Source organism: Ranitomeya imitator, chromosome 6 (assembly GCF_032444005.1).
Source record: "Ranitomeya imitator isolate aRanImi1 chromosome 6, aRanImi1.pri, whole genome shotgun sequence".
Lineage (NCBI taxonomy): Eukaryota > Metazoa > Chordata > Amphibia > Anura > Dendrobatidae > Ranitomeya > Ranitomeya imitator.
The window spans coordinates 525,425,152-525,453,132 of NC_091287.1; the positions used below are offsets into that span (position 1 = coordinate 525,425,152).

Here is a 27,981-nt window from a genome sequence, read left to right on the forward strand (position 1 = left end):
GTACATAGGAGCAGTATTATAGTAGTTATATTCTTGTACATAGGAGCAGTATTATAGTAGTTATATTCTTGTACATAGGAGCAGTATTATAGTAGTTATATTCTTGTACATAGGAGCAGTATTATAGTAGTTATATTCTTGTACATAGGGGTCAGTATTATAGTAGTTATATTCTTGTACATAGGAGCAGTATTATAGTAGTTATATTCTTGTACATAGGGGTCAGTATTATAGTAGTTATATTCTTGTACATAGGAGCAGTATTATAGTAGTTATATTCTTGTACATAGGAGCAGTATTATAGTAGTTATATTCTTGTACATAGGGGTCAGTATTATAGTAGTTATATTCTTGTACATAGGAGCAGTATTATAGTAGTTATATTCTTGTACATAGGAGCAGTATTATAGTAGTTATATTCTTGTACATAGGAGCAGTATTATAGTAGTTATATTCTTGTACATAGGAGCAGTATTATAGTAGTTATATTCTTGTACATAGGAGCAGTATTATAGTAGTTATATTCTTGTACATAGGAGCAGTATTATAGTAGTTATATTCTTGTACATAGGAGCAGTATTATAGTAGTTATATCCTTGTACATAGGAGCAGTATTATAGTAGTTATATTCTTGTACATAGGAGCAGTATTATAGTAGTTATATTCTTGTACATAGGAGCAGTATTATAATAGTTATATTCTCGTACATAGGAGCAGTATTATAGTAGTTATATTCTCGTACATAGGAGCAGTATTATAGTAGTTATATCCTTGTACATAGGAGCAGTATTATAGTAGTTATATTCTTGTACATATGGGCAGTATTATAGTAGTTATATTCTTGTACATAGGGGCAGTATTATAGTAGTTATATTCTTGTACATAGGAGCAGTATTATAGTAGTTATATTCTTGTACATAGGAGCAGTATTATAGTAGTTATATTCTTGTACATAGGAGCAGTATTATAGTAGTTATATTCTTGTACATAGGAGCAGTATTATAGTAGTTATATTCTTGTACATAGGGAGCAGTATTATAGTAGTTATATTCTTGTACATAGGAGCAGTATTATAGTATGAGATTGCCGTGAAGAGGCGGGGTGGCTCAAAGAATTGATCAATTGTTTGCTAAATGTCTCATTTTGAAAATACAGTTAGAAATTAATATGTGCATTTGCACTTTATGTATTGCGTCTTAACCTTAGGCTGCGCTGGCTTCTCCCCCTTTTTTTGCTCTGTTATTGGTAAGTGGCTGACCACCACTGTTGCCGTGCGCCGCGCCTGGTTATGTGCGCCATTCTTTCTGTGTCTCAGTGATTGATAGGCTGCTGTCCACACATAGCAGCCCTGCCCTGCCTCAGGCTTTGTTTAATTATGCACCTGTGCCTCAGCCTGTCTCACTCTTCATCTGTGGCTCTGGATGGGCAGTGTGGAGGTTGGATCCGAAATGTCTGTCTGGACCTGGTCAACCTTTATCCTCGCTTGCCTACTCTGGCGCCATGGGGGTGACTCAGTAATGCTCCAGGTACAGCATGTTTTTAATGTGGTCTTGCATTTAGTTCATTTAGGAGGCCTTTATGGCACAGCGAATATAAAAAACGTAGTGTAGGACTGCCCCAATGTGAGATTGCCGTGAAGAGGCGGGGTGGCTCAAAGAATTGATCAATTGTTTGCTAAATGTCTCATTTTGAAAATACAGTTAGAAATTAATATGTGCATTTGCACTTTATGTATTGCGTCTTAACCTTAGGCTGCGCTGGCTTCTCCCCCTTTTTTTGCAGTATTATAGTAGTTATATTCTTGTACATAGTAGCAGTATTATAGTAGTTATATTATTGTACATAGGAGCAGGATTATAGTAGATATATTCTTGTACATAGAGAGCAGTATTATAGTAGTTATATTCTTGTACACAGGGAACAGTATTATAGTAGATATATTCTTGTACATAGAGAGCAGTATTATAGTAGTTATATTCTTGTACATTCTTGTACATTAATGGCGCTATATAAATAAATAATAAAAATAGGGGCAGTATTATAGTAGTTATATTCTTGTACACGGGCAGTATTATAGTAGTTATATTCTTGTACATAGAGAGCAGTATTCTAGTAGTTATATTCTTGTACATAGAGAGCAGTATTATAGTAGTTATATTCTTGTACATAGGAGGCAGTATTATAGTAGTTATATTCTTGTACATAGGGGCAGTATTATAGTAGTTATAGCCATGTACATAGGGGCAGTATTATAGTAGTTATATTCTTGTACATGGGGCAGTATTATAGTAGTTATATTCTTGTACACAGGGACAGTATTATAGTAGTTAAATTTTTGTACATAGGGGCAGTATTATAGTAGTTTTATTCTTGTACATAGGAGCAATATTATAGTAGTTATATTCTTGTGCATAGGGGCAGTATTATAGTAGTTATATTCTTGTATATAGGGGCAGTATTATAGTAGTTATATTCTTGTACATAGGAGCAGTATTATAGTAGTTATATTCTTGTACATAGGGGCAGTATTATAGTAGTTATATTCGTGTACATAGGAGCAGTATTATGGTAGTTATATTCTTGTGCATAGGGGCAGTATTATAGTAGTTATATTCTTGTATATAGGGGCAGTATTATAGTAGTTATATTCGTGTACATAGGAGCAGTATTATGGTAGTTATATTCTTGTGCATAGGGGCAGTATTATAGTAGTTATATTCTTGTATATAGTGGCAGTATTATAGTAGTTATATTCTTGTACATAGGGGGCAGTATTATAGTACTTATATTTTTGTATATAGGGGCAGTATTATAGATGTTATATTCTTGTACATAGGAGCAGTATTATAGTAGTTATATTCTTGTACATAGGAGCAGTATTATAGTAGTTATATTCTTGTACATGGGGAGTATTATAGTAGTTATATTCATAGGAGCAGTATTATAGTAGTTATATTCTTGTACATAGGCAGTATTATAGCAGTTATATTCTTGCACATAGGGGCAGTATTATGTTACTTTTATTATTCATCTAGAACCTGAGACCATTATATTTACAACGACAAGGTTCAGGTATATTGTAGCTTTCCTTGTACTTTATAAATCATTCTGTCCCTTTTATTAGCTCTTGGTCCTTGGACATTCTTGGTTACCCCTCTATACATGTGAGCATACAGTACGTGCTCCGTCTCTGCTACCTGCCAAGCATATACATGTCATATATCCATACAATATTTCTTCCTCGGTAAATCCTTCCTGTTGTTTAGTCTGGAAGCTGCAGGAAGTTCAGTGGGGAGTCAGGTAATATTTAGCACGATGAGGTAATGAGATTGTACTTGCCATCCTGTTATTCTATTGATCTGAACAAAGACACAAATAAATAAACTAAACAGTCTGGAAGCTACTGACCCATCTTCTTTCCCAGGTCGGTGTCTATTCAGATGACTGCTTCCACATTGGGCAAAAGCTTCGTGTCTATACAAGTCATTTGCCCATAGCCTTAAAGCATGTGTTCATTTTTACATAGTTCACTTTTAAAAAATCTACATAAATATTTGAGCAAATTTGTACATGCATTTTATTACTTATCTTGTGCTAATCTAAATTAGCATTTATACCACTCCAGTGCTGCAACACAAGAAGCTTCTGCTATAACTAATATAATACTGCCCCTATGTACAAGAATATAACTACTGTAATACTGCCCCTATGTACAAGAATATAACTACTATAATACTGCCCCTATTTACAAGAATATAACTACTATAATACTGCCCCTATGTACAAGAATATAACTACTATAATACTGCCCCTATGTACAAGAATATAACTACTATAATACAGCTCCTATGTACAAGAATATAACTACTATAATACTGCTCCTATGTACAAGAATATAACTAGTATACTGCACCCTATGTACAAGAATATAACTACTATAATACTGCTCCTATATACAAGAATATAACTACTATAATACTGCCCCTATGTACAAGAATATAACTACTATAATACTGCCCCTATTTACAAGAATATAACTACTATAATACTGCCCCTATGTACAAGAATATAACTACTATAATACTGCCCCTATGTACAAGAATATAACTACTATAATACAGCTCCTATGTACAAGAATATAACTACTATAATACTGCTCCTATGTACAAGAATATAACTCCTATAATACTGCTCCTATGTACAAGAATATAACTAGTATACTGCACCCTATGTACAAGAATATAACTACTATAATACTGCTCCTATATACAAGAATATAACTACTATATTACTGCTCCTATGTACAACAATGTAACTACTATAATACTGCCCCTATTTACAAGAATATAACTACTATAATACTGCTCCTAAGTACAAGAATATAACTACTATAATACTGCTCCTAAGTACAAGAATATAACTACTATAATACTACCCCTATGTACAAGAATATAACTACTATAATACTGCCCCTATGTACAAGAATATAACTACTATAATACTGCTCCTATGTACAAGAATATAACTCCTATAATACTGCTCCTATGTACAAGAATATAACTAGTATACTGCACCCTATGTACAAGAATATAACTACTATAATACTGCTCCTATATACAAGAATATAACTACTATATTACTGCTCCTATGTACAACAATGTAACTACTATAATACTGCCCCTATTTACAAGAATATAACTACTATAATACTGCTCCTAAGTACAAGAATATAACTACTATAATACTGCTCCTAAGTACAAGAATATAACTACTATAATACTACCCCTATGTACAAGAATATAACTACTATAATACTGCCCCTATGTACAAGAATATAACTACTATAATACTGCTCCTAAGTACAAGAATATAACTCCTATAATACTGCTCCTAAGTACAAGAATATAACTACTATAATACTGCTCCTATATACAAGAATATAACTAGTATAATCCTGCCCCTATGTACAAGAATATAACTACTATAATACTGCTCCTATGTACAAGAATATACCTACTATAATACTGCCCCCTATGTATAAGAATATAACTACTATAATACTGCCCCCTATGTACAGGAATATAACTACTAAAATACTGCTCCTATTTACAAGAATATAACTACAATAATACTGCTCCTATGTACAAGAATATAACTACTATAATACTGCTCCTATATACAAGAATATAACTAGTATAATACTGCCCCTATGTACAAGAATATAACTACTATAATACTGCTCCTATGTACAAGAATATAACTACTATAATACTGCCCCTATGTACAAGAATATAACTACCATAATACTGCTCCTATGTATAAGAATATAACTACTATAATACTGTCCCTATGTACAAGAATATAACTACTATAATACTGCTCCTATGTACAAGAAGATAACTACTATAATACTGCTCCTATGTACAAGAATATAACTACTATAATACTGTCCCTATGTACAATAATATAACTACTGTAATACTGCCCCTATGTACAAGAATATAACTACTATAATACTGCCCCTATTTACAAGAATATAACTACTATAATACTGCCCCTATGTACAAGAATATAACTACTATAATACTGCCCCTATGTACAAGAATATAACTACTATAATACAGCTCCTATGTACAAGAATATAACTACTATAATACTGCTCCTATGTACAAGAATATAACTAGTATACTGCACCCTATGTACAAGAATATAACTACTATAATACTGCTCCTATATACAAGAATATAACTACTATAATACTGCCCCTATGTACAAGAATATAACTACTATAATACTGCCCCTATTTACAAGAATATAACTACTATAATACTGCCCCTATGTACAAGAATATAACTACTATAATACTGCCCCTATGTACAAGAATATAACTACTATAATACAGCTCCTATGTACAAGAATATAACTACTATAATACTGCTCCTATGTACAAGAATATAACTCCTATAATACTGCTCCTATGTACAAGAATATAACTAGTATACTGCACCCTATGTACAAGAATATAACTACTATAATACTGCTCCTATATACAATAATATAACTACTATATTACTGCTCCTATGTACAACAATGTAACTACTATAATACTGCCCCTATTTACAAGAATATAACTACTATAATACTGCTCCTAAGTACAAGAATATAACTACTATAATACTGCTCCTAAGTACAAGAATATAACTACTATAATACTACCCCTATGTACAAGAATATAACTACTATAATACTGCCCCTATGTACAAGAATATAACTACTATAATACTGCTCCTATGTACAAGAATATAACTCCTATAATACTGCTCCTATGTACAAGAATATAACTAGTATACTGCACCCTATGTACAAGAATATAACTACTATAATACTGCTCCTATATACAAGAATATAACTACTATATTACTGCTCCTATGTACAACAATGTAACTACTATAATACTGCCCCTATTTACAAGAATATAACTACTATAATACTGCTCCTAAGTACAAGAATATAACTACTATAATACTGCTCCTAAGTACAAGAATATAACTACTATAATACTACCCCTATGTACAAGAATATAACTACTATAATACTGCCCCTATGTACAAGAATATAACTACTATAATACTGCTCCTAAGTACAAGAATATACAGTGGGGCAAAAAAGTATTTAGTCAGTCAGCAATAGTGCAAGTTCCACCACTTAAAAAGATGAGAGGTGTCTGTAATTTACATCATAGGTAGACCTCAACTATGGGAGACAAACTGAGAAAAAAAAATCCAGAAAATCACATTGTCTGTTTTTTTAACATTTTATTTGCATATTATGGTGGAAAATAAGTATTTGGTCAGAAACAAAATTTCATCTCAATACTTTGTAATATATCCTTTGTTGGCAATGACAGAGGTCAAACGTTTTCTGTAAGTCTTCACAAGGTTGCCACACACTGTTGTTGGTATGTTGGCCCATTCCTCCATGCAGATCTCCTCTAGAGCAGTGATGTTTTTGGCTTTTCGCTTGGCAACACGGACTTTTAACTCCCTCCAAAGGTTTTCTATAAGGGTTGAGATCTGGAGACTGGCTAGGCCACTCCAGGACCTTGAAATGCTTCTTACGAAGCCACTCCTTCGTTGCCCTGGCGGTGTGCTTTGGATCATTGTCATGTTGAAAGACCCAGCCACATTTCATCTTCAATGCCCTTGCTGATGGAAGGAGGTTTGCACTCAAAATCTCACGATACATGGCCCCATTCATTCTTTCATATACCCGGATCAGTCGTCCTGGCCCCTTTGCAGAGAAACAGCCCCAAAGCATGATGTTTCCACCACCATGCTTTACAGTAGGTATGGTGTTTGATGGATGCAACTCAGTATTCTTTTTCCTCCAAACACGACAAGTTGTGTTTCTACCAAACAGTTCCAGTTTGGTTTCATCAGACCATAGAACATTCTCCCAAAACTCCTCTGGATCATCCAAATGCTCTCTAGCAAACTTCAGATGGGCCCGGACATGTACTGGCTTAAGCAGTGGGACACGTCTGGCACTGCAGGATCTGAGTCCATGGTGGCGTAGTGTGTTACTTATGGTAGGCCATGTTACATTGGTCCCAGCTCTCTGCAGTTCATTCACTAGGTCCCCCCGCGTGGTTCTGGGATTTTTGCTCACCGTTCTTGTGATCATTCTGACCCCACGGGGTGGGATTTTGCGTGGAGCCCCAGATCGAGGGAGATTATCAGTGGTCTTGTATGTCTTCCATTTTCTAATTATTGCTCCCACTGTTGATTTCTTCACTCCAAGCTGGTTGGCTATTGGAGATTCAGTCTTCCCAGCCTGGTGCAGGGCTACAATTTTGTTTCTGGTGTCCTTTGACAGCTCTTTGGTCTTCACCATAGTGGAGTTTGGAGTCAGACTGTTTGAGGGTGTGCACAGGTGTCTTTTTATACTGATAACAAGTTTAAACAGGTGCCATTACTACAGGTAATGAGTGGAGGAAAGAGGAGACTCTTAAAGAAGAAGTTACAGGTCTGTGGGAGCCAGAAATCTTGATTGTTTGTTTCTGACCAAATACTTATTTTCCACCATAATATGCAAAAAAAATGATAAAAAAACAGACAATGTGATTTTCTGGATTTTTTTTTCTCAGTTTGTCTCCCATAGTTGAGGTCTACCTATGATGTAAATTACAGACGCCTCTCATCTTTCTAAGTGGTCGAACTTGCACTATTGCTGACTGACTAAATACTTTTTTGCCCCACTGTAACTCCTATAATACTGCTCCTAAGTACAAGAATATAACTACTATAATACTGCTCCTATATACAAGAATATAACTAGTATAATCCTGCCCCTATGTACAAGAATATAATTACTATAATACTGCTCCTATGTACAAGAATATACCTACTATAATACTGCCCCCTATGTATAAGAATATAACTACTATAATACTGCCCCCTATGTACAGGAATATAACTACTAAAATACTGCTCCTATTTACAAGAATATAACTACAATAATACTGCTCCTATGTACAAGACAATAACTACTATAATACTGCTCCTATATACAAGAATATAACTAGTATAATACTGCCCCTATGTACAAGAATATAACTACTATAATACTGCTCCTATGTACAAGAATATAACTACTATAATACTGCCCCTATGTACAAGAATATAACTACCATAATACTGCTCCTATGTATAAGAATATAACTACTATAATACTGTCCCTATGTACAAGAATATAACTACTATAATACTGCTCCTATGTACAAGAAGATAACTACTATAATACTGCTCCTATGTACAAGAATATAACTACTATAATACTGTCCCTATGTACAAGAATATAACTACTGTAATACTGCTCCTATGTACAAGAATATAACTACTATAATACTGCCCCTATGTACAAGAATATAACTACTATAATACTGCTCCTATGTACAAGAATATAACTACTATAATACTGCCCCTATGTACAAGAATATAACTACTATAATACTGCCCCTATGTACAAGAATATAACTACTATAATACTGCTCCTATGTATAAGAATATAACTACTATAATACTTTCCCTATGTACAAGAATATAACTACTATAATACTGCTCCTATGTACAAGAATATAACTACTATAATACTGTCCCTATGTACAAGAATATAACCACTATAATACTGCCCCTATGTACAAGAATATAACTACTATAATACTGCCCCTATGTACAAGAATATAACTACTATAATACTGCCCCTATGTACAAGAATATAACTACTATAATACTGCTCCTAAGTACAAGAATATAACTCCTATAATACTGCTCCTAAGTACAAGAATATAACTACTATAATACTGCTCCTATATACAAGAATATAACTAGTATAATCCTGCCCCTATGTACAAGAATATAATTACTATAATACTGCTCCTATGTACAAGAATATACCTACTATAATACTGCCCCCTATGTATAAGAATATAACTACTATAATACTGCCCCCTATGTACAGGAATATAACTACTAAAATACTGCTCCTATTTACAAGAATATAACTACAATAATACTGCTCCTATGTACAAGAATATAACTACTATAATACTGCTCCTATATACAAGAATATAACTAGTATAATACTGCCCCTATGTACAAGAATATAACTACTATAATACTGCTCCTATGTACAAGAATATAACTACTATAATACTGCCCCTATGTACAAGAATATAACTACCATAATACTGCTCCTATGTATAAGAATATAACTACTATAATACTGTCCCTATGTACAAGAATATAACTACTATAATACTGCTCCTATGTACAAGAAGATAACTACTATAATACTGCTCCTATGTACAAGAATATAACTACTATAATACTGTCCCTATGTACAAGAATATAACTACTGTAATACTGCCCCTATGTACAAGAATATAACTACTATAATACTGCCCCTATTTACAAGAATATAACTACTATAATACTGCCCCTATGTACAAGAATATAACTACTATAATACTGCCCCTATGTACAAGAATATAACTACTATAATACAGCTCCTATGTACAAGAATATAACTACTATAATACTGCTCCTATGTACAAGAATATAACTAGTATACTGCACCCTATGTACAAGAATATAACTACTATAATACTGCTCCTATATACAAGAATATAACTACTATAATACTGCCCCTATGTACAAGAATATAACTACTATAATACTGCCCCTATTTACAAGAATATAACTACTATAATACTGCCCCTATGTACAAGAATATAACTACTATAATACTGCCCCTATGTACAAGAATATAACTACTATAATACAGCTCCTATGTACAAGAATATAACTACTATAATACTGCTCCTATGTACAAGAATATAACTCCTATAATACTGCTCCTATGTACAAGAATATAACTAGTATACTGCACCCTATGTACAAGAATATAACTACTATAATACTGCTCCTATATACAAGAATATAACTACTATATTACTGCTCCTATGTACAACAATGTAACTACTATAATACTGCCCCTATTTACAAGAATATAACTACTATAATACTGCTCCTAAGTACAAGAATATAACTACTATAATACTGCTCCTAAGTACAAGAATATAACTACTATAATACTACCCCTATGTACAAGAATATAACTACTATAATACTGCCCCTATGTACAAGAATATAACTACTATAATACTGCTCCTATGTACGAGAATATAACTCCTATAATACTGCTCCTATGTACAAGAATATAACTAGTATACTGCACCCTATGTACAAGAATATAACTACTATAATACTGCTCCTATATACAAGAATATAACTACTATAATACTGCTCCTATGTACAAGAATATAACTAGTATACTGCACCCTATGTACAAGAATATAACTACTATAATACTGCTCCTATATACAAGAATATAACTACTATATTACTGCTCCTATGTACAACAATGTAACTACTATAATACTGCCCCTATTTACAAGAATATAACTACTATAATACTGCTCCTAAGTACAAGAATATAACTACTATAATACTGCTCCTAAGTACAAGAATATAACTACTATAATACTACCCCTATGTACAAGAATATAACTACTATAATACTGCCCCTATGTACAAGAATATAACTACTATAATACTGCTCCTAAGTACAAGAATATACAGTGGGGCAAAAAAGTATTTAGTCAGTCAGCAATAGTGCAAGTTCCACCACTTAAAAAGATGAGAGGTGTCTGTAATTTACATCATAGGTAGACCTCAACTATGGGAGACAAACTGAGAAAAAAAAATCCAGAAAATCACATTGTCTGTTTTTTTAACATTTTATTTGCATATTATGGTGGAAAATAAGTATTTGGTCAGAAACAAAATTTCATCTCAATACTTTGTAATATATCCTTTGTTGGCAATGACAGAGGTCAAACGTTTTCTGTAAGTCTTCACAAGGTTGCCACACACTGTTGTTGGTATGTTGGCCCATTCCTCCCTGCAGATCTCCTCTAGGGCAGTGATGTTTTTGGCTTTTCGCTTGGCAACACGGACTTTTAACTCCCTCCAAAGGTTTTCTATAAGGGTTGAGATCTGGAGACTGGCTAGGCCACTCCAGGACCTTGAAATGCTTCTTACGAAGCCACTCCTTCGTTGCCCTGGCGGTGTGCTTTGGATCATTGTCATGTTGAAAGACCCAGCCACATTTCATCTTCAATGCCCTTGCTGATGGAAGGAGGTTTGCACTCAAAATCTCACGATACATGGCCCCATTCATTCTTTCATATACCCGGATCAGTCGTCCTGGCCCCTTTGCAGAGAAACAGCCCCAAAGCATGATGTTTCCACCACCATGCTTTACAGTAGGTATGGTGTTTGATGGATGCAACTCAGTATTCTTTTTCCTCCAAACACGACAAGTTGTGTTTCTACCAAACAGTTCCAGTTTGGTTTCATCAGACCATAGAACATTCTCCCAAAACTCCTCTGGATCATCCAAATGCTCTCTAGCAAACTTCAGATGGGCCCGGACATGTACTGGCTTAAGCAGTGGGACACGTCTGGCACTGCAGGATCTGAGTCCATGGTGGCGTAGTGTGTTACTTATGGTAGGCCATGTTACATTGGTCCCAGCTCTCTGCAGTTCATTCACTAGGTCCCCCCGCGTGGTTCTGGGATTTTTGCTCACCGTTCTTGTGATCATTCTGACCCCACGGGGTGGGATTTTGCGTGGAGCCCCAGATCGAGGGAGATTATCAGTGGTCTTGTATGTCTTCCATTTTCTAATTATTGCTCCCACTGTTGATTTCTTCACTCCAAGCTGGTTGGCTATTGGAGATTCAGTCTTCCCAGCCTGGTGCAGGGCTACAATTTTGTTTCTGGTGTCCTTTGACAGCTCTTTGGTCTTCACCATAGTGGAGTTTGGAGTCAGACTGTTTGAGGGTGTGCACAGGTGTCTTTTTATACTGATAACAAGTTTAAACAGGTGCCATTACTACAGGTAATGAGTGGAGGAAAGAGGAGACTCTTAAAGAAGAAGTTACAGGTCTGTGGGAGCCAGAAATCTTGATTGTTTGTTTCTGACCAAATACTTATTTTCCACCATAATATGCAAAAAAAATGATAAAAAAACAGACAATGTGATTTTCTGGATTTTTTTTTCTCAGTTTGTCTCCCATAGTTGAGGTCTACCTATGATGTAAATTACAGACGCCTCTCATCTTTCTAAGTGGTCGAACTTGCACTATTGCTGACTGACTAAATACTTTTTTGCCCCACTGTAACTCCTATAATACTGCTCCTAAGTACAAGAATATAACTACTATAATACTGCTCCTATATACAAGAATATAACTAGTATAATCCTGCCCCTATGTACAAGAATATAATTACTATAATACTGCTCCTATGTACAAGAATATACCTACTATAATACTGCCCCCTATGTATAAGAATATAACTACTATAATACTGCCCCCTATGTACAGGAATATAACTACTAAAATACTGCTCCTATTTACAAGAATATAACTACAATAATACTGCTCCTATGTACAAGACAATAACTACTATAATACTGCTCCTATATACAAGAATATAACTAGTATAATACTGCCCCTATGTACAAGAATATAACTACTATAATACTGCTCCTATGTACAAGAATATAACTACTATAATACTGCCCCTATGTACAAGAATATAACTACCATAATACTGCTCCTATGTATAAGAATATAACTACTATAATACTGTCCCTATGTACAAGAATATAACTACTATAATACTGCTCCTATGTACAAGAAGATAACTACTATAATACTGCTCCTATGTACAAGAATATAACTACTATAATACTGTCCCTATGTACAAGAATATAACTACTGTAATACTGCTCCTATGTACAAGAATATAACTACTGTAATACTGCCCCTATGTACAAGAATATAACTACTATAATACTGCTCCTATGTACAAGAATATAACTACTATAATACTGCCCCTATGTACAAGAATATAACTACTATAATACTGCCCCTATGTACAAGAATATAACTACTATAATACTGCTCCTATGTATAAGAATATAACTACTATAATACTTTCCCTATGTACAAGAATATAACTACTATAATACTGCTCCTATGTACAAGAATATAACTACTATAATACTGTCCCTATGTACAAGAATATAACCACTATAATACTGCCCCTATGTACAAGAATATAACCACTATAATACTGCCCCTATGTACAAGAATATAACTACTATAATACTGCCCCTATGTACAAGAATATAACTACTATAATACTGCTCCTATGTACAAGAATATAACTACTATAATACTGTCCCTATGTACAAGAATATAACTACTATAATACTGCCCCTATATACAAGAATATAACTACTATAATACTACTCCTATGTACAAGAATATAACTACTATAATACTGCCCCTATGTACAAGAATATAACTACTATAATACTGCCCCTATGTACAAGAATATAACTACTATAATACTGCTCCTATGTACAAGAATATAACTACTATAATACTGCCCCTATGTACAAGAATATAACTACTATAATACTGCTCCTATGTACAAGAATATAACTACTATAATACTGCTCCTATGTACAAGAATATAACTACTATAATACTGCTCCTATGTACAAGAATATAACTACTATAATACTGCCCCTATGTACAAGAATATAACTACTATAATACTGCTCCTATGTACAAGAATATAACTACTATAATACTGCTCCTATGTACAAGAATATAACTACTATAATACTGCCCCTATGTACAAGAATATAACTACTATAATACTGCTCCTATGTACAAGAATATAACTACTATAATACTGCCCCTATGTACAAGAATATAACTACTATAATACTGCCCCTATATACAAGAATATAACTACTATAATACTGCTTCTATGTACAAGAATATAACTACTATAATACTGCTCCTATGTGCAAGAATAGAAGGTTGTTCCAGCTAGATAACGGAGAGCTAACATGCCCCTTGATACAGATTAGTAGCCGTGTTTGAGCACCACCCCTTCCCTCTTTGTTACAGGACAGCCACAGTCCTTGCCCATCTCTGCCAGTCCCGCAGACAATAAATGGAGCAGTTGCGTGCAAACATGGCCACCAAATCCATGCATTCCTGGGACAGATAGGGGTTCCTAACAGTAAAACAAGTTATTTTACCTAATCTGTGGAAAAATGGGATAACCCTTTTAATGAGAGGTTCACACGGTTGGAAATATTTTGAACACCTTTTTGACATATTCCAAGAAATGTCATCTTCTGGCAGAAATTAATGATAAATGCTGCGTAACTTTCACTGCTAAGTAAACTTTCCTCTGACATCTTAAGGAATGTGACTGTCAACATATAACTTGGTGTAGTGGCGGTATTGAGTGACGCAGCTGAGGGGCATTTATTAAAAAAATGTGCAAAAAAAAAAACCCCAAACATGCAAAGCAATAGAAATGCAGTAGAATAATTACTTCTTTTTTTTAAGTAACATAAAAGCAGCACTGTTCCTCTTCCTCCTTCTCTTCCCACCAATGTATTTATCCTCCTAATATATTGCAGTCATCATATACAGCGCTGTGTACTTACAATTGCTTATTTTGCTTTTCTACCCGGCTAATTCTTCTCTTTTCTCTGCTCTATGTGGAGAAAAGAGGAAACCGGAAGTCTCTTCTCCCTGCATGAGTCAACTCCCGACAAAGCTGCTCGGCTCCTTCCCTCTGCCGGCGACTTTTGCAGTGATGACTCATACGGGGAAAATTGATCTCCTGTTTCTACATGGAGCTTAGAAGGATTGAGCTACTCCGCTTTTACGCTTTTAAATCACACAATGTCATAGACCTAATGAAAAAGAGAACAATCAGCAGGGTAGAAAGGTAAAATGAGCAATTGTAAGTACACAGCGCTGTACAATATGGCGACTGCAGTATATTAAGAGTTAAAAACTTTTTCGCGGGAGCGCTTTTTTAATATAAGCCAAGAATGTTTTGGAAGCAGCTGAGAGAACAGGAACATTAAAAAATGGAGCCAAACGGTATTTAGTAAACAAATAACCAAATAATCACAAAGGTCGGAATGTCTTAATAAGGCAAAACCCAAAACATGCAGCAATTATCGGTCCTGCTGACTGTCGCACTCTCGATGCTACGCGGAGACAGAAACGTGCGTGCGTAATACGGCGGCTTGGAGTATAAAGAACATAAAAAAAAAAAAGATTGGTTTGGATCTCAAAAGATAATCAATAATTTTTGGTTTTCCATGAAGCGTAGTGATCGGTTTTCGAAGCTGTTCTGACGTACCTGTGATGGACCAACACTACAATGTGCCGAGCTTTGTTATCAATAAATAAAGGAATAAGCTTGTCCTATTTTTCACAATGACTTTCGCTAATTTAAGGAACTGACTCAACTTGTTAAATGGGTAAAATTGCAAAATGTTTGTAAAAAAATAAATAAATTAACTTTACAACTTATCTCTCCGCTATCAAGAACAGAAGCGCACGGCCCTCTGGCAAATAGGAAGTCAGGAGACAGAGGAGAAACAAAAAAGTTTAGAGAATTCCATTATCTAAAGGGCCAAGTCGTTGGTAGGAGCTTCTACTGCAGCAAGTCGCCTCCAGGACAGAGACGCTCATTCACATGTCCGATTTTGGGGTACGAGTGCTGCGATTTTCATGGTTCGCACTCAGACCTGTGATAGTCTATATCAGGGGTGGGCAATTAATTTTGCCATGGGGCCGCATGAGAAATTTGGATGGTTTTAGAGGGCCGGACTAATATAATTAACTCATTTTTACCCAATACTGTAGTATACATATATATAATAAGGCCATCTGCATGGGGCATTACAGCTGGCGGGTTCCATGATACATATGATGGGCAATGCCCCATACAGACACTTGCACCATATAGTGCTGCACAAACATTATGGCCCCATATACTGCAGCACAAACATTATGGCCCCATATACTGCAGCACAAACATTATGGCCCCATATACTGCAGCACAAACATTATGGGCCCCATATACTGCAGCACAAACAGTATGGGCCCCATATACTACAGCACAAACATTATGGCCCCATATACTGCAGCACAAACAGTATGGGCCCCATATACTGCAGCACAAACAGTATGGGCCCCATATACTGCAGCACAAACAGTATGGGCCCCATATACTGCAGCACAAACAGTATGGGCCCCATATACTGCAGCACAAACAGTATGGGCCCCATATACTGCAGCACAAACATTATGGCCCCATATACTGCAGCACAAACAGTATGGCCCCATATAGTGCTGCACAAACAGTATGGCCCCCATATACAGCAGCACAAACAGTATGGCCCCCATATACAGCAGCACAAACAGTATGGGCCCCATATACAGCAGCACAAACAGTATGGCCCCATATAGTGCTGCACAAACAGTATGGGCCCCATATACAGCAGCACAAACAGTATGGGCCCCATATACAGCAGCACAAACAGTATGGCCCCCATATACAACAGCACAAACAGTATGGGCCCCATATACAGCAGCACAAACAGTATGGCCCCATATAGTGCTGCACAAACAGTATGGGCCCCATATACAGCAGCACAAACAGTATGGGCCCCATATACAGCAGCACAAACAGTATGGCCCCCATATACAGCAGCACAAACAGTATGGGCCCCATATACAGCAGCACAAACAGTATGGCCCCATATACAGCAGCACAAACAGTATGGGCCCCATATACAGCAGCACAAACAGTATGGCCCCATATACTGCAGCACAAACAGTATGGGCCCCATATACAGCAGCCCAAACAGTATGGGCCCCATATACATCAGCACAAACAGTATGGGCCCCATATACAGCAGCACAAACAGTATGGCCCCCATATACAGCAGCACAAACAGTATGGGCCCCATATACAGCAGTACAAATGTTATGGCCCCATATACAGCAGCACAAACAGTTTGGCCCCCATATAGTGCTGCACAAATGTTATGGCCCCCATATAGTGCTGCACTGTCGGCTGCGCCCGGGGGCCCCCTGGATACGCCACTGCTGAGACCACCGCTGATACTCACCCGAAGGATGGAGACCATCAGCCAGCAACTTTCTTCACCGCAGCATCCCGCGCGGCCGTGGAGTGACGTACGCAGGTGACGTACGCACGTGACGTACAGGGCCGATGCGGAGCGCAGCCTCTTGTGACCGGTGGCATAATGCTGCCTCCGGAAACAAGAATGATTGACACAGCCAGGAGCCTATGGCTCCTGATGCTGTGTCAATCACATCCTGACCCTGGAGGACTCCCGTATGGAGGAACTGTATGCGCTGCAATGCGCAGCGTGTGGATGACCTCGGGGCCTTCACTCCAGCCGCCAGCCCTCATAAGCATCTGGCGGCTGGCCGAGCGGTGCCGCCGGCGGCTGTCAGAACTGACAGCTAGCTGGCGGGCCGTTAAAAATCATCAGGCGGGCCGGATGCGGCCCGCGGGCCGCATCTTGCCCAGGTCTGGTCTATATGGTCATTCACATGTCTGATTTTTTTACCTCGGACAATGAGGTTGATGGAAAATATTGTATTTTGATTCTAGGGTCATATCAAATTCAGCAACGCAAGTCAAAGCGTCCGTGAAAAAAATCAGATTGAATTCGGATGACTTCCGAGCGTGGTCTAATATTTACATTGTCACAAATCGAGGGTCACCAGGGCCAAAGGCTCTTTCTCTGTACCTAATGCTAGGGGCACCCTATTCCCCAGATTACTTCTGATGGTGAAGACGCCAGGGCCACGTACCTTGCTTTAGCTCCTGAATCCGCCCTCGGTCTGTACCCTTCCCCCACCCAGGGAAGAGGGGAGTAGTAGTGTATCGTAATACACCAACCAGACTAACGGGGGTAAATAAAAATACCAAACCTATAATATACTCACACATATAACAGAGAAATACACCAGGGAGAGGAGGATGGGGTTAAGTCAAAGTAGGAGAGAAAAGGGAATTGTCACACACTCAAAACATAGCAAAAGTCACAGATAAACCTGCCACACGCCTTTTCCAATAACAACCACCAGCAACCTGCAGCCATGCAGCATAAGCTACTCTGACATTGAGTGCTAGCCAGGGCCCAGATTATATAGGAGATGGGGTAACTCAGGCTGCCGTCACACTAGCAGTATTTGGTCAGTATTTTACATCAGTATTTGTAAGCCACAACCAGGAGTGGAACAAATAGAGGAAAAGTATAATAGAAACATATGCACCACTTCTGTATTTATCACCCACTCCTGGTTTTGACTTACAAATACTGATGTAAAATACTGACCAAATACTGCTAGTGTGACAGCAGCCAAACAGTGCACAGCTGAGAGCCTTAATGCAGGAAAGCTTCCAGGAGCTCTCAACTGAGCAGATTAACCCTTGCACTGCTAAAACAAATTTACCCCGTTTAATATGAAGGTGAAGTGCTTCTGATCAGTGCAGATGTAGGAGAAATCAGACGCTGTGGTCTTCTGCTCCTCTTTGTCGCTACACGTTGCCGGCCAATCAGAGGCCAGCAGCTGACGTCGGTGAGGCCGTGACTGGGGTTGCATGGCAGTGACGTCATGTGCTGCCCGTCGTTTGCATGCTGAAGTCAGCTGCCTGCTTCAGAAGAGGACATGACATCACTTGGCGAGGGGGCAAGGTGAGTAGAATCTTTTTTTTTTTTTACATTAAGGAACAGTGGAAGAAAGGGGGATATATATACCAGGATGGGGCGCAGGATGGGGATATATATACCAGGATGGGGCACATGATGGGGACATTCATACCAGGATGGCGACATATATACCAGGATGGGGCACAGTATGGGGACATATATACCAGGATGGGGCACAGGATGGGGACATATATACCAGGATGGGGACATATATACAGGATGGGGCGCAGGATGGGGATATATATACCAGGATGGGGCACATGATGGGGACATACATACCAGGATGGCGACATATATTCAGGATGGGGCACAGGATGGGGATATATATACCAGGATGCGGCACAGGATGGGGACATATATACCAGGATGGCGACATATATACAGGATGGGGCACAGGATGGGGACATACATACCAGGATGGCGACATATATACAGGATGGGGCACAGGATGGGGATATATATACCAGGATGGGGCACATGATGGGGACATACATACCAGGATGGCGACATATACATAGGATGGGGATATATATACCAGGATGGGGCACATGATGGGGACATACATACCAGGATGGCGACATATATACAGGATGGGGCACAGGATGGGGATATATTTACCAGGATGCGGCACAGGATGGGGACATATATACCAGGATGGGGCACAGGGTGGGGGCATATATACCAGGATGGGGACATATATACCAGAATGGGGCACAGGATGGGGGCATATATACCAGGATGGGGCACAGGATGGGGGCATATATACCAGGATGGCGACATATATACAGGATGGGGCACAGGATGGGGACATATATACCAGGATGGGGCACATGATGGGGACATACATACCAGGATGGCGACATATATACCAGGATGGGGCACAGGATGGGGATATATATACCAGGATGCGGCACAAGATGGGGACATATATACCAGGATGGTGACATATATACCAGGATGGGGCACAGGATGGGGATATATATACCAGGATGGGGCACAGGATGGGGACATATATACCAGGATGGGGCACAAGATGGGGACATATATACCAGGATGGTGACATATATACCAGGATGGGGCACAGGATGGGGATATATATACCAGGATGGGGCACAGGATGGGGATATATATACCAGGATGCGGCACAAGATGGGGACATATATACCAGGATGGTGACATATATACCAGGATGGGGCACAGGATGGGGATATATATACCAGGATGGGGCACAGGGTGGGGGCATATATACCAGGATGGGGACATATATACCAGGATGGGGCACAAGATGGGGACATATATACCAGGATGGTGACATATATACCAGGATGGGGCACAGGATGGGGATATATATACCAGGATGGGGCACAGGATGGGGACATATATACCAGGATGGGGCACAGGGTGGGGGCATATATACCAGGATGGGGACATATATACCAGGATGGGGCACAGAATGGGGACATATATACCAGGATGGGGCACAGGATGGGGACATATATACCAGGATGGGGCACAAGATGGGGACATATATACCAGGATGGTGACATATATACCAGGATGGGGCACAGGATGGGGACATATATACCAGGATGGGGCACAGGGTGGGGGCATATATACCAGGATGGGGACATATATACCAGGATGGGGCACAGAATGGGGACATATATACCAGGATGGGGCACAGGATGGGGACATATATACCAGGATGGGGCACAGGGTGGGGGCATATATACCAGGATGGGGGCATATATGCCAGGATGGGGCACAGGATGGGGACATATATAGCAGAATAGGGCACAGGATGGGGGCATATATACCTGGATGGGGCACAGGATGGGGACATATATACCAGGATAGGGCACAGGATGGGGGCATATATACCAGGAAAAAAGGCAAATGCTACAACAACTGGAAAACAAAAGGGTGGAAATAATTTTGACAGGGAATTCCACCCGCTCAGATCGGACTATGAGATAGCACAGATTTCCACTATTACTTATTGCAAATTTCTTCCCAACATCTTTTTAGGAACGCATTGAGGCTGCTGCAAAATTGAAAAATACAAACAATTCGCTAAACTTTTGCACAAACGCGTTTTCGATGGAAAACTGTCCCAAAGGGAGAGATAAATTCCCCACAATGTACCCGACATTACACTCCGCCGCCAACAGTCCCACACTGTCCCATAGATCAGCCCACAAAAGGAGCAAAAAATAAAGTTTTTTTGGTGCAGTTCTGGTGATGTTTTGGGGCAGAGCTGGGCTTTCTATACAGTATTTCGAGGTGTTATGTATACAGCACATTGTTTTATCAATGTCTTTGCCCTGAAACTTAATGATTATGTTATATTCCAATGCTTCCCAGTGAAAAATAAAGAATGAAAACAAGTCTGTGTGACGTGAAGAGGCAGGCTGTTGTATAGCAGATGGGATCGAAAACAGCGCCACTCTTGTGCATAAAATAGGAGTGCAGTTCGGCCCCATACGTTTGGATGATCCTGGGCAACCCCTTTAAATTCCTAGAAGGGTAACTATCACTTTAATAAAGTTATCTATATGTATGATAGCAATGTCTATCTGCTGCACATTTGCTGCCTTTTAATTCTACACAGACTTGTTTTAGTTTCCTATCAGAAAAAAAAGAGCAACAACAGCGCCACGCCTGTCACCAGGTTGGTTTGTGGTATTGCAGCTCATCCCCGTTCAATATAACTGAGCGGCAATACCGGATTGTTATCTTTAGAAGAAAGCCGCCACGTTTTTTTCTGGACAACGCTTTAAAGGGTGGGGAATGTATTCGGGGTCTTTACTCGCTGTCCATGAGTGATGGCTGCTGCCAACGCTGTGTGTATTGTGAGCATTTACCTTCTCCGCCAGCCAGCCCATGTGCCGGATTTCTTGGCTCCCGGAGATGCCATTTTTTCCGAGCTGATCTTTCACCTCTGTGATCGCCTTCGCCGCCTGTTCGGCCGCAGCGCCGTGGATCGCAGAGAACCAGGTCTGGGCCGTGGCTGGATCTTTGCTTCTTAGCACCACTGTATGCTTGGCATCAGGGGAATGCAGCTCCAGCTGTCTGCAAAAAAGGAACACCAAGAACGGATCCATCAAAACCCAACGTCTATCTGTGTTCTACATCATCTATCCTGAGCGTAAGGAATCTCTAGGATCTCTCCAGTGGCATAGCAGAGAGAGACGCAAAACAAGTCGGTGGTGCAGGGAGCGGCAGTATACTGTATAGCTCTAAAACAAGTCTGTGCAGTATGGAGCTACGTACATTTATTTACTTACATTGGTCCTTGCATGGATGTACGAAACACTGAGTGTGTAATTATGTATTGTAGTGTCCCCCTTTAATATTCCCACTGATCATGGTGTGGATTACTAGATAATAGATAGATAGATAGAGGGATAGATAGATAGATAGATAGATAATAGATAGATAATAGATAATAGATAGAGGGATAGATAGATAGATAGATGATAGATAGATAATAGATAAATAATAGATAGATAATAGATAGATAGATAATAGATAGATAATAGATAAATAATAGATAGATAATAGATAGAGAGTAGACAGATAATAGATGATAGATAGATAATAGATAAATAATAGATGATAGATAGATAATAGATAGATAGATAGATAATAGATAGATAATAAATAATAGATAGATGATAGATGATAGATAGATAATAGATAATAGATAGATAATAGAGATAATAGATAGATAATAGATAAATAATAGATGATAGATAGATAGATAATAGATAGAGAGTAGACAGATAATAGATGATAGATAGATAATAGATAAATAATAGATGATAGATAGATAATAGATAGATAGATAGATAATAGATAGATAATAAATAATAGATAGATAATAGATAATAGATAGATAATAGAGATAATAGATAGATAATAGATAAATAATAGATGATAGATAGATAGATAATAGATAGATAATAGATAGATAGATAATAGATAGATAGATAGATAATAGATAGATAGATAATAGATAAATAATAGAGATAATAGATAGATAGATAGATAATAGATAGATAGATAATAGATAAATAATAGATAAATAATAGATAGATGATAGATAGATAAATAATAGAGATAATAGATAGATAGATAGATAATAGATAGATATTGGATTTTTAATTGATTTTTTCAGAGTATGTATCCTTAAACAGTTGTCTACCTTTTGAAACATTTTTTCTTCTCATTTTCTTTTTACTTACTTTCATGTGTTTGGAGCTAATAATCATTTCTGCAATTGGCTTTCATTAAAAAAAAAAATAATTGCACAGTTTTGCTTTTATAGGCATTTTATTTCACCACACATTCAACTTTGATTTGGTCTGTGGTCATAAATCAGCTGAGCGGAGCCCAGAACTCGGCATAAAAAGAATCACATCCTCCCCGTCAGACTGTCATAGCGAGCTCACTGAAAGATTCTCAGTTACCTCATTTTTCACTGCAGCAATGGTGCAAACGTTTTAACAAAACACAGATGCAAAAATAATTTTTTTCAAGCCCAAATTACATCCAAGTTTAAATAAAATGCCCTAAAAGAAATCCCAGCAGCTCCTTAATGTGACTTCCATGATAGCGCTCGGCTATCACCCTGCTTTTCTAGAGTCCTGCAAATCTGCCTAAAGCCGGCGTCACACTAGGTGTAGGGAAATACGGTCCGTATTATACAGGCGTAATACGCAGAAATGTTCCCAAAACAGTGATCCGTTCCTCATCCGTAGGCAGGGTGTGGCAGCGTATGTTGCACATGTAAACATCCGTATGTAATCTGTACTGCGAGATATTCTCGCCGGCTTGCAAAACGGACATAGAATGGATCCATGGGCTCAAATATTCGTGAAAACACATATACAGTCTATAATATATATATATATATATATATATATACCCATCCTCTGGAATTCTCTGCCCCAACACGTCTGACTATCAACTATATTCGGATCCTTCAGACGGAACCTAAAAACCCATCTCTTCAGGAAAGCCTACAGCCTGCACTGACCCCGCTGCCGCCTCATCACTACCAGAGATACTGCCTCACCAACACCGGAGCTCCTGCAACCCCCAACCTACTGTCTCCTTCCCCATAGTCCTGTAGAATGTAAGCCCCCAAGGGCAGGGTCCTCGCCCCTCTGTATCAGTCCGTCATTGTTAGTTTGCTTACTGTAAGTGAGATCTGTAACTTGTATGTAACCCCTACTCATTTACAGCACCATGGAATCAATGGTGCTATATAAATAATAATAATAATAATAATAATAATCATGTCAGTGAGACATATATATATATATATATATATATACACTCGAGCGTGAGAAAATATTCAGACAAATTCCCACGCTAGAGTTCATATGAGGTTATGCCAGCAGGGGGCGCAGCACCGCAAGTCTAGGTAGCTAGGTTCCCCTGCTTTCCATTCATTCCCCAGTTTTTACAGGCAGGGGCGGCTGCATTATAGCAGAGCTCCTGCTTGTAAAATTATTTAATCCCTTCAGATGGATTTACAGCGTGGGACGTGACTGAGCGCCGGAAAGGTATGGGATATTGTTGTTATTTTATTTTTCCTTTTTTATAGAACGAGGGTCGTCATTTGGATTAAGAGTATAATAAACTATTACAACACCCTGTGTCTTTATTTCATTAAAATACTTTTTCCGTAATGTGTGTTTTATTAACCATTTCAGACTATTGGATTAATAATGGAGAGGTGTCTTATTGACGCCTCTCCATTATTAATCTGGCTTAATATCACCTTACAATAGCAAGGTGGCATTAACCCTTCATTACCCCATATCCCACCGCTACACGGGAATGGGAAGAGAGTGGCCAAGTGGCAGAATAGGCGCATCTTCCAGATGTGCCTTTTCTGGGGTGGCTGGGGGCAGGTGTTTTTAGACGGGGGGCAATAACCGTGGACTCTCTCCAGGCTATTAATATCTGCCCTCAGTCACTGGCTTTACCACTCTGGCGGAGAAAAATGCGCGGGAGCCCACGCCAGTTTTTTCCGTGAATTAACCCCTTATTTTAATAGCTAGAGACCCCATATTTTTCACACAGACACTTCTAACATTAGTGGTGAGGGATATGTAAAAAATAAGGGATATGAAATGGTTTACTGTATGTAACCAGGTCTCATATCATGTCGGGTTTTGAAAGGAGAGAGCAAAAGCCGGTAATTGAATTACCGGCTTTCCGGCTTCTCTGCTTTCTAGCGCTGTATGAAATATATATATATATATATATATATATATATATATTTATTATCTACCTATTCTATGTGTACACATTTATTTCACCTATTCTACTGTAAGCTGTCAGTGTGATTTTACTGTACACCACACTGAATTACCGGCTTTTCTATAGGACACCGATGCGTATTTCTCGCAAGTCACACTGTTGGTCCGTGTGTGATCCGTATTTTTCTCGCCCCCATAGACCTTCATTGGCATATTTTTTGCGCAATACGCTGACAAACGCAGCATGCTGCGATTTTGTACGGCCGTAAAATACGGATGCGTAATATACGGCAGATAGGAGCTGCCCCATAGAGAATCATTGGTCCGTGTGCAATGCATAGTTTTTGCGCCTCTCATACGTCCGTAAAACTCTCTAGTGTGACGCCGGCCTAATTGAGTGGTAACATCACCGGCTCCCAGATGGTCCCTCACATTCACATCCACATTCAGAGCCCGCAGATATCCCAGTTCTCATGGTAATCGGCCTCCATGGTTTCTTTCCCAGTGATCTCCTGGGCAGTGATGTATTCCTGCCCGATTTAGCCTTATGTCATTCATCACCTCTGTGTAATTATTCTCTATAAGCGGCACATATCAGTCCTTCATCCCCCTGAATTCCACCGATAACATTTTCTTAGGTCTCCATAGGAAACAGGTTTTCAGCCGGGTCTATTCCTGGAGCTCATCAGAAAGACTTGATTTCCCTGCAAGTGTATTTTCTATATGGAAATCTGTCCCAAACCTCATCTGGGGCTGGCGGCCAGCGATCTGCATGGTCTGCCTGGCATGGTTATGGGAAAACATTATAAAATGGTCTCCACTGATTGCTAGAAAGTTACAATGCATCAGTATTTCTGTTCTTCTTCTGCAATTCCTTCCATAAGATGTTCCTGGAGCACTCGAGGACAGTGTCTTGGCAATGAGGAGGCACAAAATAATGTCTTTCTTCTCACTCACGGACACATCAGGCTGTAATATATTTCAGATGTTTCATGGAGGGCAAAGCCACATAAGAGAAAGATGAACTGACATGGCAGAACTCTCAGAGATCATTTAGAAGATTGGTCTCTGCTCTCTAAGTTTTCTTCAACGACAAGAATGATACCATCCATTAGAACTGTGCAAGGGGCAGGTGCTGCTAGGATGGCACTGGGGGAACCACAAGTTATCGTAACTTGCCATGACCAAGGTGTCTAGATGATGAGCTAGAGTAACAAGTAGGTCCTTGTTGCCAGGAATGTTCAAGATAGTCCCTCAAAAAAAGAAAATTCCTGGTCTTCTAGAAGAGTTGGAAAATCTCTCTCTCAGTTTACAAATCTCACTCAGTGTTTCCTTTGCCCAGACGGTGGTTACCTTGAACAAGGTGTCTAGATGATGAGCTAGAGTTACATGTGGGTCCTAGTTGCCAGGAATATTCAAGATGGTCTCTCAATATAAAAAGAGAAAGTTCCTGGTCTTTTAGAAAAGTTGGAAAATCTCCCTGATACCTTACAAATCTCACCCAGTGTTTCCTTTGCCCTGACGATGGTCGCCTTTACGAAGGTGTCTAGATGATGACCTAAAGTTACAATTAGGTTCTAGTTGCCAGGAATGTTCAAGATAGTCCCTCAAAAAAAGGGAGAATGTCCGTGGTCTTCTAGAAGAGTTGGAAAACCTGCCTGGCACCTTACAAATCTCACCTAGTGTTTCCTTTGCCCAGACTATGATCGCCTTGACGAAGGTGTCTTGTACATAATGAGCTAGAGTTACAAGTGGGTCCTAGTTGCCAGGAATGTTCAAGATAGTCCCTCAAATAAAAAGAAAAAATTCCTGGTCTTCTAGAACAGGGGTCCCCAACTCCAGTCCTCAAGGCCCACCAACATGTCATGTTTTCAGGATTTCCTTAGTCTTGCCCAGGTAATAATTGCATCACCTGTGCAATGCAAAGGAAATCCTGAAAATATGACCTGTTGGTGGGCCTTGAGGACTGGAGTTGGGGACCCCTGTTCTAGAAGAGTTGGAAAATTTCTCTCTCAGCTTACAAATCTCACCCGGTGTTTCCTTTGCCCAGAAGGTGGTCGCTTTGAACAAGGTGTCTTCACAATGACCTAGAGTTACAAGTAGGCTCTAGTTGCCAGGAATGTTCAAGATAGTCCCTCAAAAAAAAAAAAGAGAAAATTCCTGGTCTTCTAGAACAGTTGGAAAATCTCTCTCTCAGATTACAAATCTCACCCAGTGTTTCCTTTGCACAAAAGGTTGTCGTATTGAACAAGGTGTCTAGATGATGAGCTGGAGTTACAAGTAGGTCTTAGTTGCCGAAAAATGTTCAAAATAGTCCATCAAAAAAAGAGAAAATTCCTGGTCTTTTAGAAAAGTGTTTGCTTTGCCCAGACTATGATCCCCTTGACAAAGGTGTCTACATAATGAGCTAGAGTTACAAGTAGGTCCCAGT

General features: G+C 38.6%; 1 protein-coding gene across 2 annotated transcripts in view; it reads right to left on the reverse strand.

The window, feature by feature from the left end:
* The window catches only part of SNTB1 (syntrophin beta 1), a 212,255-nt gene that overhangs the window by 72,471 nt on the left and 111,803 nt on the right, over positions 1-27,981 (reverse strand). For both annotated transcript variants that reach the window (XR_011314129.1, XM_069731841.1), the window contains exon 3: positions 22,140-22,347. Coding sequence is in view for 1 of the 2 variants with exons in the window: in XM_069731841.1 (XP_069587942.1) it covers positions 22,140-22,347 (208 nt within the window). In the remaining variant the exon portion in view is untranslated. The remainder of the gene's footprint in view (positions 1-22,139; positions 22,348-27,981) is intronic.